At 42.4% G+C, this 13,726-nt stretch overlaps 1 protein-coding gene across 6 annotated transcripts in view; it reads right to left on the minus strand.

The window, feature by feature from the left end:
- Positions 1–228: 228 nt before the first annotated feature.
- Positions 229–13,726, minus strand: part of LOC116843446 (neuronal acetylcholine receptor subunit alpha-7) — a 359,573-nt gene continuing 346,075 nt past the window's right edge. For all 6 annotated transcript variants that reach the window (XM_032813838.1, XM_032813834.1, XM_032813839.1 and 3 more), the window contains 3 exons: positions 9,125–9,325; positions 7,049–7,202; positions 229–5,656 (listed from right to left, as the gene is read on the minus strand). In XM_032813838.1, the coding sequence (XP_032669729.1) occupies positions 7,118–7,202; positions 9,125–9,325 (286 nt within the window). In that variant the 3' untranslated portion in view covers positions 229–5,656; positions 7,049–7,117. The remainder of the gene's footprint in view (positions 5,657–7,048; positions 7,203–9,124; positions 9,326–13,726) is intronic.

Genomic DNA, 13,726 nt, shown 5'->3' on the forward strand with positions numbered 1-13,726 from the left:
ATCTAAAGAAATATACATGACGTATATATCGTTGCTTGTATTCCGGCGTTCTCCACACGGAAAAAAAGGTTTGGTTGAATTAACCAAATATCTGGTCGAATATGAACAATTCAGAAATTCCGATTGAAGTAACCCGAATTCTGTTTAAGTCAACTAAACATCTTGTTAACTTAAATAGAATTCGGAATTTTAATCGGAATTTCTGGATCGTTCATAATCGACCAGATATTTGGTTAATTCAACCAAACCTTTTTTTCCGTGCATTTTACGTCAGAAAAATACATACTACACGCAAGTAAATATTATTTGTTCCAAGTATTTCAAGTTTGTATATCTGCAAATCTATCACAGGTTCATCATAATTATCAGATTTATTACAAGTACATTTTGAATCTTAATGAGTTCAGCATTTTACAATCAAGAGCATCAAGTTGAAAGAAAAATTTGGCTTGCTCACTACTACTCCATAGAGTCGAAGCAACTTTTTCTCCGATTTCATCATATTCTTGTAAAGAGAATAGATTTTTCTTTCCTAAAATTCATAATGAACATATTAAGACCGTTGTCAGGAAACTATTCTTTGTTGAAGATAATCATTAGTCGAATAAACGAAAACGAACGCATATCATTTTTCTTGGTAAAATAATATTTTTCTGTGTGTTAGCTTTCCGATCTAGTATTTTGCTCTTGACGGCGCTATCGTGGCATTCCGGATACTATCTGACAGTATTAACACTCGTGCAAATACAATTTTATCGAAGAAAGACGTGTTAATTGACGTGCTGAAAGTTCGATTGAGTATTTCGAGAGATCTATCTTGAGTAAGACGTAACACTCGAGAGAAGTGTGAGACGCGCGAGAATATCAAAACAATAGGACAAAATGAGTAAACTCATACTCTACCGTTAGTCGTCGACACAACAATCGTCGTTTGTCACTGCCGAGCGATCATAAAAACAATCAAAACATCCCGGATCGTTAAGGCGGTTAAACACTTTCTCGCGCGTTGCGTGCTTCTCCGTGTTTATTATGTCTCGAACCAGCGAGCGACACGTACATCGGTCCTTTATTTTTCATTCCTCTCGGGTGATAAAAGTATCTCGTCGGGTATTCTGAAATATTTAACGGGACCTTCGTCGGTAGTGCGTTATCTAACACGTGTATTTTTGATCGAATCGTACCTACGCGAGTATCAATGTCAGTGCCACGATGGAACTGCCGGGGTGTTGGATCGAGAAGCAAGACGTCGGAACGAGAGCAGCGATACACCATGAATTTTCAGGTATGTAAAATCATTTATTACACAGGAAATTCCCGTTTGTATCGGGTGTTTGGCGAATTTATTCAGAACAAAGAGATCCGAATTTAGGTTATCTCATTTAATAAATCATTGTAATCTCACACAAATCTGCAACCTGTATCTACAATTGTTATATGACAGATAACGATTCATATAACAGAAAACTTGATCAAATAGTCGAGTAATGACTCGTGTATACGAATCTGTAATTAATTATGCTTTCGATGAAAAAAGTTATTTTGTAAATACGGATACCTATTGTCTTGCAAAACTGAAATCGATTTCTCTGATGATACCCGCTAGCACGCGATTCATCTTGAACTTGTTATTGCTGTTTGTAGAACTTTGTTATCACGATACTTCCTTTTCAGCTCTTAAATGCTCAGATCCTATTAAAATTTCAAACGTTAATTAGATGAATAATGACGAAAAGGTCATGAGAACAGAAAGTTACGTTGTTTATCTCTCAATCGCATTATTTATCCACGTTAATTACTCAATATCCGTTTATATTGCACATATGCTATATCTACACTTGAGTAGTTTATATGGTTGACAACGTTACGATTACTTATAGAAATTAAAAATAGATTAAATACAGATAGATTAATTGAAATATAAAAAGAGGTATAGAGGATATTGAGGAATATAACGTAAAAATATTAAATAATTAGTGAATTCACTTGCAGTGAATTTTTCTTCATGCTTCAACCGTGTGGTCGAATAATCAGCTGGTGGAGGAAACTATGTGCTCCAGCTGCCTTGCATAACGCGTCACGCGCTGGAACGCGTTCCGATTTCCGGCTACGGGTAGGATCCATTTGACGCTGCAAATGCTCCGAAGCGCCCTGTGGACCAGTTTTTCTTCGCACGCTCCAAAGCGTTTGCAGCCCCAAACGGATTCCACGCTATGACAGCTGTCGACCACGCGGTCGTCGATCTCGCTGACGCGTGCGCAGTGCGACTTTAAAGCGCCGTGACTTACGTGCTAGCGGTTCGACGATACCGAGCGTGCCGAAACTTTAAAGAGCTACAACTCGTGAGTGAATTCACGTAGAGACATGAAACGAAAACCAATCTTTTGGGCACGCGTCTGTCGTTTTTTGCCGATTCAGAGGGCAATTGTCAGGTGTACGTTGTGGTAAATTGATTTAGTGATTCGTTCGCAGCTTAAAACGTGAAATCGACGCGATCAGTCGATATATTAATTTCGTGAGCTCCCTCTACGATACCCCTCTCGTTCGGTCTCACAGGTGCTCTCATTCTCTCTTTCTCTCACAAGGGGAGTAAACGCTATCCGCTGACTCAGATATTATACAATTATGCTAATGCAATGTGTGTGAAAGCGCTGTTATTACAACTGAGCAAACATTTCAACTGAGCCTCGTGTCTGAGCGTAATTGAAGCTATCTTGCGAATTGTCCGATCTTCGTGAGCAATTTATCAGATGTAATATTCTAGATGAAAGCCCGGATATGTGGGGAAAAATTATTAGAGCTCTTTTGTCGGGTACACGCAATTTCGCTGACACGCTTCGGGCGCGATTAAACAACAACACGTCAGGGCGCGCGGTCTAAGCATCGTCGGCCGAGCAAGCGCCTTTACTTTCGCGGTTCTATTGAAGGGAACGCTCGGGACTCTTGTGTTTGAAATCTGAGCGAGGCACTTTGCGCGGAGGTGGAATTCTATGCGGCAGTTCGCATCCGGTGCACACAGTCGTCGCGTCGAGAACCACTTGACGAGTTTCGAAGACTTGATCGAGAGAATCTCTAACTCCTCTCTTTCTCCTCCTTCTCTCTCTCTCTCTCTCTCTCTCTGTCTCATACGCGCGAAAACTTGCCGCGGACCGAATTGTCAGACCTGGTGGAATATTGTACAGCGGTACAAACCGTGTTTTCTCTGTTTACCGATGTCGTGACACTGCGCGTTGGGGAATTCCGCGCGCGCGTTTCCAGGGGCTCGGAAACGCATGTTCGTGAGATTGATTAATTGCTAGCTAACTAACTAACTAACACAGCGCGCGCAGTATCGTGTCGTTTTCGCTCCGACCAGTCATATGCGCGGGATCTGTATATCGGGCGGGAAATTTAAAGCGGAGCGGAAATAGAGCCAAAATGGCGAAAAACAGCAGGGGAGGCAGCGACTTCGTCGGACGAGCCTTCAGGTTCACGGTCGTCGAAGGGTCTCGACAACGCGAAGTCGAGCAACGATATTACGCGATCCACCGAGACGAAATGGTCGTCGGTATTGGCTCTCATGTCGATCGCTCTTGCGCAGCGCTCGATCACGATCCACGACGGATTTACCGAGGTCCTCGAGGACTCGAGTACGCGCGAGAGACTGTACGGAAAGCAGGGGTGGTCCAACTTGGCAGTTTTGTCCGCGATTCGTTCGCTTTCGTCGCATGCTCACCTTCGTAATTTGTTCTCGCGCTCGCTCGCTCGCTTTTCATTTTCGCTGCCTGCGCCTCGTACGATCCGGCTGGTCAATCGATCAATCGATCGACCCTCTACCACCGACCGACTGAATAAGCAACGCGTCGGATCTTTCTCTTTCAATCTCTCTCTCTTTCTCTCTCTCTCTCTCTCTCTCTCTCTCTCTCTCTCTCTCTCTTGCGCTTGTATGCATCCCGCGTGCGCGACCACGTAGTATATATATATATATATATAGCATTCGACACGCGGCGTATGTATGAGCGTGTGTATATGTGTGTGTGTGTAGGTTAGTGTATATGGTGCGACACATGGTGCACAACACGCGGAAGTGTGAAAATATCCGTCGGGTTTCGCGAGGGTGCACAGGGGCGGGGATCGCTCTCATCTGCGGTAACGTGAGCTTCGCGAGTGCGAGATAGGGGGAGTTTTCTAAACGGGAGTACGTGGAAAAATATATCGAGCGAGGAGGGTCGATCGCGCGATCGTCGACGGTGCTCGTCCGTTTACCACGCGCGGCTCTCGCCTTGCGGAGGAACGCGGCTGAATCGCGCGCGCGGCTCGGCCGCGGATCGCGGGCGACGAATATCGTCCCCCTGCGGTCGAGGCGACGACGGTGACGCGTCACCCCCGCGCCTCGGTAGAAGCGAAGAGAGAGAGAGGAGCCCCACCCCCTGGGGCCCCCTCGTCCATTGGTCACGGCGCCGCGTGTGTGCGCGTTTTTTTTTTCCCACCCTGTCGATCGTCCAGGCCGCACTAGACTTTCCCACACAGTTTTGAGAAGAAGATTGAACACCCCTGACTCGAGTTTTTCTATTTGGCAGTTATTTTAAAGTCCGTCTCGGCTCCCCACGAGAGACCCTCAACAGATCGCGGCGTTTGCGTTACGACTCGGTCGTAACGCGCGTGCTCGCGCTCGCGCGCGCCAGCGCGCAAAGCGACTAACAGTAATTACCGTTAATTATTATTCTCATTATTATAAGAAATATTATCGTTATTGTTACTATTATCGAAAGGCCGCAACAACGCTCTTCCGAGGACTGCGCGATCTCGCTCCTCGTAATACGCCATCTCGGACCCGTCGCCTTCTCCATCTCATCGTGCGTGCTAAGCCGCGAGGTCGTATCGATCGTCGAGACGTGCTGATAGTATCGCTCGTGTTCTGACTCGACCGCCGGGGACCAAGTCGAACGGACGATCGCGTCGTCTCGCGACGGAAGCTCCACGGTGGTCGTTGTGGAACGCGAGCGGAACCGATCCGGAAGATCGAGCGATCCGCGGACACGCGACGGACACACTCTCTCTCTCTCTCGGCAACGTGTCCTCGCCACCCACACCTACCTTCGTTTACGATCTAGAGGCAGGCACCCTCTAAATCTCCGTCCAGTTCGCGTCGCGCGTCGACCTACGACCCGGTTACCGCACTAGAAACGTAATTAAGTCACTTTAACGAAAGAACGCAGTCGCAACGGAGCGTGACGTCGGCGATCGGATCTCCTTGTTCCCTTCTCTCGTCTCGTCCTCTCGAATCCGGGGGAGCGTTTTCTCCGGGCCAGAAAGACGAGACGCGCGTTTGCCGCCGTCGCCGCCGCCGCCGCCGCCGCCGCCGGAAGTTCATCCTCCCCGTCGGTTTCCCCTTCGTGAACGTCGTCTCGGGGGTCTCGCTCCTACTCGCCTTGTTGATCGCCTAACTGTGAAAAGCAGCACGTCGCGAAAGAACCTGGGGCGCGCAGCCCGACGGCGGTTCCCAGCGTGTAAGCGAGTGATCCGAGAACCCGAGAACGCCCCCGCGTGTCTCCCGGGGCTGAGTCGCGCGCGGAAGGGCGCGAAAGGGGGGCTAAACGAGTCCGTCTGTCTTTCCGCGCTTTCCCGTCACTTCGACGCGCTCCGTAGCTGCCTCCTCGAATCGCATTGGACATCGTTCCTGCGAAGAAGAGGGAAGCAAGCGCGAGTATAACGCGGCATGTCTGACTGGTGGTCGCTGGGGGTCGCTTTCGGGAAGCAGAGTTTCGTTGAACGCGCAGAATTTCAATTGATCACCTTACGCGAGCATTCTTCGCTCTTTAAATTTCTTGGAAGTAAAATGCATTTGCTATGAGATACTCTGTATAATTAATGAACATGTAAAATAATAAGTTTTGTATCTTTATAATCTCCTTATAATTATATATATTCTTTTTTTCATTAGCCTTGTGGAAATGTATGCAGAAGTACAGTTTCAAAGAACAGCGTAATAATAGTTAGAGAATTTCCCATCTAATAGCAAGTATTTTTTGCCATAATATCGAAGATCAAATACTCAATAAATTTAGTATATTAACTGTGTCTGTTTCGATGACATGTCTTAGCTGCCACATCTACATATTTTTAGCTTCTATGTGTGTGTTTATGTGCAGCTAATATTCGGTTAAAATGGCTAATCTTCTTGCCGCGTGCTATCACTTTTCACTGGTTTGGAGTGAAATTTTGTTCCAAGAAATTTAGAGAGTGTCCTTTTAGGTAGGATTTTTCATTTCGGATTTTTCATTCGTTCCAAAGACAGAGATATTTTATCTCCGCCCCGTGCTATTGGAATCTTGAGAGTTTCGCGTTTGCACAGAGCGTTTGTTTTCGCTACAAATACGGCAATTACATTAATTTATGACCCTTGTTAGCAGAACGTATGATCTCGCGAAGAGTTGCGAAAGATAATTAATATCGGTTGACTCGAGCGCGAGGCTCGCTGTGTTACACTTCTTTTCTACAAGGATTGTTGTAAACGCACGATAAACATCGTTTGCTCGCTAATCCGACTTAATTTGTAATTATTGCGCCGCGCGAAGTCAATTTTCGATAATGAACGAGTGTCCGATTACTTGAAATCGAGTAATCGAGCGATCGTGCGTCCGGTTTAATACGTAAATAATAACGCGAGAGTCCGTTCTGTAGATAGACGATCGGCAATTAACGCGACGGTGATAGCAGAGAATGAGGGACGTTCGCGTTCGGCGCGATTGTACAACGCGGCGAAGCTCCAGCGAGCCAAACTTGTTACACGGTGTTTGTTGACATTTCCATGCGCTATTAACTTGGTTATGGTTGTCTGGTCTGCGCGTCATTCGCGCGTAATGATCGCAGACTCCGTGGACCGGTCCGCGAATTTACATGGCGATTTCGAATGTTGATTTCGCGAATGCGCACGGCTAATCGCGCGCGATTCAGCGAATCTCCGGCTCCCGTAAGCGGGAAAAGCGACGATATATTTTCGGCGCGGTCACACAGGGACAGGGACAGGGCATCATTGTATGGCGAAAGACGGGTCGTTCGAGTAACTCACCAAATTCCAGGAGGCGCTATCCCTGGCATCTTTTGTGCATTTTTTCGGTGGCTCGACCGGGGCAGTCTATTACTGGACGATTATGTGTGGCGCACGAAGTAGTATCACCACCGTAGCCAAAAGCGTGAATATCGTGAAGACGAACAGGCAAACCCTTGATTTCGCAGGGGAAAAAAATACGAGCATTAGTTGTACGAGTTCGGATTTTCTCAGGACGGGTGAAGAAGAGGGGAGAAAGGTTGAGAAATTAAGTAATGTAGATAGGGCATACATATAGGTACTCGGTAAGCAGCGTTGAGCAATGATGTCAAATACAATTTTTTTGGCCAAAATATTCTACTAACTAATAATGAAAATTGATCAAACGTTATACATAAAATCACAAACAATTTCACCGATTGATGAAATTAATTATTAATTAAACTTTAATGTGATTATACACTGATTAATAAATAATCAATGAGGTCAATCGATTAAATTACTCGTGATTACGTATATGATGGTTCATTACTTTTGATTATTAATTTGTTAATTACTTTAGTCAAAGACTATTTTAATGGAATATTGCTCAACACTGTTGGTGCACCAAAAAAAAAAAATTAATTTTATCCTTAGCAAAGTTCTCTTATATACGGCTCCAGGAGGAAAATATTCTAAGCACAATATTCTTAAAGTTAGAGAAGTTTTGTCTACAGTACAAATATTATTCTTAATAGAAGTTTTTTGTAGTAAGAAGACATTCTGTTTCAAGTAAGTAGTTTCCTCTTAATTAAGGAGAAAAAAAGATAGAATAATATCCAGTAGATGTCCAGTAGATTAATATTCTTTATTAGAAGAGGAATATTCTTTTGGTAAAAGTTGTTGCTTAGAACGTGGAATTACAAAAAATAACACTTTGCAATTAGAGTCTTTTTGTTGAATATATTATAATATTTTCCTTTTCAGAGTCAGAGGTCGACGTACCCGAGAGCAGACATACTCGGGATTGTTGAGTATATTAATTTACAAGTAAACCTACCCAAAAAGTACGCTCCGGTTTCTTTCTAATTTGGCACAAATGTAGAAGTACAAAAAATATTCAGATCATATTTTTTCATTTTGGCCCACTTTGAGCTTCACGGCCAATTTATAGCTTTTTAATGTTCTTACTCTTATCATCAACAAGTAAAAATGCACGAGAAATAAAATTGAATACAAGATATAGTTAAATGATTTAACAAAATCGGCATAACTGAGACACGAACCATCCTAAATTTTTTAATCGAGATTCCACCTGAAATATTTCAAATTATTGCTAAATTAGTCAAAAAATGGTTCAAATCTCAGCCAAACCGAGAAATTATTTGTATAAATAATTTTTTTTTAACTTTTTAACCGTTTTTAACCGTTAAATGGCTTTTTAGCCGTTTTAAACATTTTATTATTCATACAAATAGTTTTACACATTTGGCTTCATATTTATAATCAGCAAACCAAAAACGCAAAAATTGTATTCAATTTTATTTTTTATGTATTTTTGTTGCACATGTTAATGATGAAAGTGCGAATATTAAAAAGCTGTAAACCGCCCTTGAAACTCAAAGTAGGTCAAAATGCAACAATATGACCTGAATATTTTTTATACTTCTACATTTGCGCCAAATTAGAAAGAAACCGGAGTGTAACTTTTAGGTAAGTTTACTTGTTAGAATTGTCAGAATTATTCGGCTAATTAATTTCAAGTAGTCGATTTCTCTCGTCGAACGAGATTATTTCACGCAAATGAAGTTGATCGACACGTAAATTCAAGTATACATCTTTAATATTAGCGATCGCCGAGTAAATGAATGCCAATTGACATAGTTGCACGATGCATATTCGGCTAGAATTAACTCTCGTTGCAAGCGAATCCATTATGCAATCGTTCGCAATTTATTTATCTGGCGAGATATGCCGAGCCGGGCGCGCATATATAAATGCCGGACGAGTTTCGCCCTGTGCGATAAAGAGTCTCCCTAGCGAGAGAGCTAGTTATTCTCTCTCTTTGTCTGTGATCTTCCGCGGGTCAAACTATATAAAAGATTTAAAACATCCAACCTGTCGACTACCATGGCGGCGAACTTCCAGTCGCTAATGACCTCGTCGTCCTCGTCCGCCTTTTTCATGCGGTTCGTGATGAACTGCAATTCCTTGAGAATCGTGTGAAGTTCCTTCTGCATGCCGCTGAGGGGCAACGATGCTGAAGTCTCTTCGACCGTCGCCGGTCTGGTCGACAGCGGAGTGCCGTACGCCGACCTGCTGTAAGAGATCGTGTAAAATATTACTCTCGAAGGTGTTTCACGTCTTTCCCCTCCTTTGCTTTCTCTCTATCTTTCTCTCAAAAGGAGGGTGTCGATAGAAATTTTCACGTATCGCCGGAGAACTCCGAGAAATTCCGGCACTTCTCTTAGTGTCGCGTAATAGCCGTTTAAATGGTTGAAATAGCCCGGAGTTCTCTCTAGACTCGATATTAAACGATTATGAGACGATGATGAGGCGAACATTTCTTGTCCTATGATTCTGGAGACTCCAAAAACCAAAAAAGCCTCGACTCTTCACATTTATCCTCAATTCGTCAACACGGAGAAAATTTTATAGTAAAAATTACTATAAAATCTCGTCACCGAGTAATATTTATACTTTAGAGTTGCATTTCAAAATTTTTTTGAGGAAAATTTTACTCAATACTCTATAGTTCATGTTACATATATTATAGAGTATCGAGTAAAATTTTCCTAAAAAAGAACGTTTTGGAATGCAACCTAGGAACCGAAATGCATTGCAAAAAGATTTGCCATGTTCTCAGTGAAATTTGCTGTTTTTGAGCAAAATGCATCTTACTGACAGCCTCTATTTCTGCACTATTAGAAACACACTGAAAGAAATTACACGAAGAAAAATTAACAAACGGATATTTTTAATCAAAATACCGATAAATTTTTGTATCCGATCAGGAAACATTCGATGAGAAATATCGGTTTATAATTTTTTGATTCGATAGAATGCCGTTATGATAGGAAATATCCGATTAAGATTAATTGGATATCCTGATCGGATATAAAAATTCATTGCTATTTTGATCGGAAATATCCGTCTGTTAATTTTTTATCGGATAATTTCTCTCAGTGCATAATAAAATTGAAAAGAATTTACATTGAAGAGAAGGAGCTATATTCTTTTTACATCGCGAATGACCTTTACGTATTACTAATTAGAAAGACTGTTCTTTTTCTGTTTCAGATTTGGCCGAGCAACCGCAGGATAGATGCAGGCGCGGAGGACGCAGTTCCGGCGGATGCAGATGCAGTACCGGAGGATCCGGTTCGGGCAGAGCGGGATCGGCTCGAAGGTAGGTCCATGTGCCTGCTGCACTTCTCTGTTTAAGCGTTCGCGCTCGAAAGCCGAGATAGCGAGCCGTCGGAACGACTCGAATTACGACCGCGAACGGTTAATCCACCCGTGTATCTCTACGCGCACTCGTTCGTTACGTCAAGTCCGTAAATCTAATCGGCGAAATGATATTTTCTGTTCTAGATCCGGGGTAGCGGAATGTGGCCGACTTCGAGCTGCAGGTGCTCGGTGAGTAAGAAATATGAGAGAGACTTTAGGTGGTGGGTTTATATAAGTGTTTGTAGAATTTCTCGTTGGGATCGATTTACTTTGCTTTGTAGACTTTTCGTGTGTGTGTCCTGTCGACACATTGCTCGAAACAATTGAAGGTTCAATAATTATTAAAGGCTTTTGGATGCAAAAAGACTCGAGTCAATAAGAATTAACGTAGGGAAAATTTACTTTGCTATTGCTGAACCATTCTTCTCTACTTTTTGACTGTAATATTACTCCGATCTCATGAAATGGAACTCAGGAAACAGTGTCTATGCTCTAAGATGACCATTTCGTGATTTCGTACATTCACTGTTCCTCTCAAGATAAATACTAAGAAAAAAGCAACATATATACTTTTGGAACTATTTAGTCTCCCTCTACTGTCTATAATAAATATTTTAAATATTAAGTATGGTTTATTCAATATTTAACATTATAATTTTTCACAAATCTATATATATATATATATATATCAAATTATAATATCAAATCTATATATATATATATATATATATATATATATATATATATATATAATTTGTGAAAATGATATACTTTAGTTATATTTATTCTTGAATTTGATTTTCAAATTGCATTTTCAAATTGTGCAATTCAAATTATTAACAGAACCATTCATTCGTGATCGCCACTCATGCGACTCTAATCGTTTCGAACGATGTACAATGCGCATCAAAATTGCGCCCCTTCCTTCCCTTCGTATGTGAAATTCGTGATTATTTCACTCGCGTTATTAGATTTCGCGACGGCGAGTATTAGTTTCCTATATTTTCCACATACCGAATTTGCGATTACAAACAGATATACGCATATCAATTAAATTCACCACGAAATATTACAATACAATCCGCTGTAACGATTTTGCGTGCATAACGATCAGTTTTTCCGTGGGGGAAAAGTTTATCGCGCGATTTTCAGTTACAGTTTTGGTTACTTACGTGTCACGACTTTATTCATATCGTTATTATTATTATTTTTTTCACAAATTAAATTCGTGGAAGTGTTGCGGAAGTGAAACTGTCGCGAGGTAATCTTCGCGTGACAAAGTTGTCTTGCGTGAGAGATTTCGCACCGCTCGCGTTGTTAGATGATGCTGCGTTAGAGCGATCGCGGGCATCAGTTTCCCAGATTTCCCATGCGCGCATTTAAGTTGCGTTTCGCAACAGATGCGCACCCCGCCGAATTAAATTCGGTGGAAGGTATCGCGGAGATGAGCTCCGCTCAAGCATCACGGAACAATCCGCTACGACGATTTCGGGTTACTTTCTTCCGCGGACGCGTTTATTTCGTGATCTTCGCAATTTTTAATTTAAAAATTTCATGTCGATGTTTACGCGATTCATTCCTTTTACAAACAAATTGAGCTCACGAGAACATGCTAGAAGAAGAGAAGTGTCGCGGATCGTCGCTGAGTATCGCGGAGTCATCGTGCGTGAGATTTCACGCCGCTCATCGCGTATCGCGTTAGTGGATTTTTCACGACCAGCGAATCGAAGTAATTTATAAGTAATAGATTCCATCGCGAGATAAATGAGAACTCTTTACCGATATCGCCGTTGTTAATTCGTCGAAAACGCCGCTGAAACGTGAACATTAATCGCGTCGTGTGCAATAAAGTGTAAAGGCAAACAACGCAGGACGAAGGCTGAGCCTCGGAATGCGACGCAAGATGTTCGCAGGATGACTCGGAATGTAGCGGCGGGATGTTTCATCGATGGATTCGTCGGCGGATTCCGATGTGAGTTGCTGAATTACAACACTCATACATTGAGTGATCTTACGATATCATAATGCATGCTGTAAATCACATTGATTCCCAACGAGAAATATAGGTAGTCCTATACTGCTAAAGGGGATGCTGGAATGGACGACGAATTTGAAAAATGTTGATAACCGAATGATCTATTAAGTTGATACTGACTATATGTTGAGCATATTTTGATATTTTCAGAATATTTCAGATTTAAAGATATTAAAAGTGCACGTTCCAATAATTTACGAATAGTGAAGGTGCAATGTTCTAACGAATATTTGAGAATATTTCTATATTTTGAGGATATTTCTCAATATTTTGGGGATATTCCGATATTTTATGAATATTTAGATATCTTGAAAATATTTCGATATTTCAGGATATTTATTAGGATATTTAAAATACGTGTTTCGATAATTTACGGATAGTACGATGTTCTAGCGAATATTATGATTCACCGCTTATCAAACTCTAATCAAACTCCAGAATTCGTGATTGAAGTATCATACTGTAATCTCGGGTAGGCAATGCAATACATAAACAATTAGCTCCCCTTCTTCAATACTACACTCCGCCGATATGATTCTTGGTTTCCAAAGCCGATATTTCCAGGATATTTCGAATTTTAAGGATAACTTCGAGTCTCGGGATATTAAAAGCGCGGACTCGAATAATTTGCGGATATACTGAAAGCACGATGTTTCATCGGATATTGCGATTTTCCGCTCGCGGAATCGAACTTCAGGATCCGCGATTGAAGTATCACGCCGTAATTTCGGCCGGGCAATGCATAAACGATTAGCTCTCCTTCTTCGTCCGATAACACGCTCGCCCGATATGATTCTTCGACCCAAAGCCGAGAACGGGAACAACCCTTAGCGTCCCTCTTCAATAATTCGGCCGGAATCCGAGCGTGTCGGAATTCCCCTTGCGAATCCATCTCCCTCGCCCGTGCGCACCCGAATCGCGGCGATATGCCACGGATCTTCGTTTCCATTATCGAGTTCGCGTAGCGACGTGACAGATGGGGAAGGAAACGGATTGCTCCCGGCAAAAATCACCCGGGGGCAAACCAGAAGCGATTATCGAAGGGACGAATGAAAAACCGAACGGACGGATTATTTTGTTAACCATCGGCGAGAACCGGCGGAGGCATGAAAAATAAAAAAAAGAAAAAGAGAAAATAGGACAGAAAAAACCGCAAGAGTGGTCGGGACGGGAATCCAGAGAGAGAGAGAGAGAGAGAGAGAGAGAGAGAGAGAGAGAGAGAGAGAGAGAGAGAG

Source organism: Odontomachus brunneus, unplaced genomic scaffold, assembly GCF_010583005.1.
Source record: "Odontomachus brunneus isolate Ranch 3 - 2012 unplaced genomic scaffold, Obru_v1 Obru_scaffold_033, whole genome shotgun sequence".
In the NCBI taxonomy this organism is placed as follows: Eukaryota; Metazoa; Arthropoda; class Insecta; order Hymenoptera; family Formicidae; genus Odontomachus; species Odontomachus brunneus.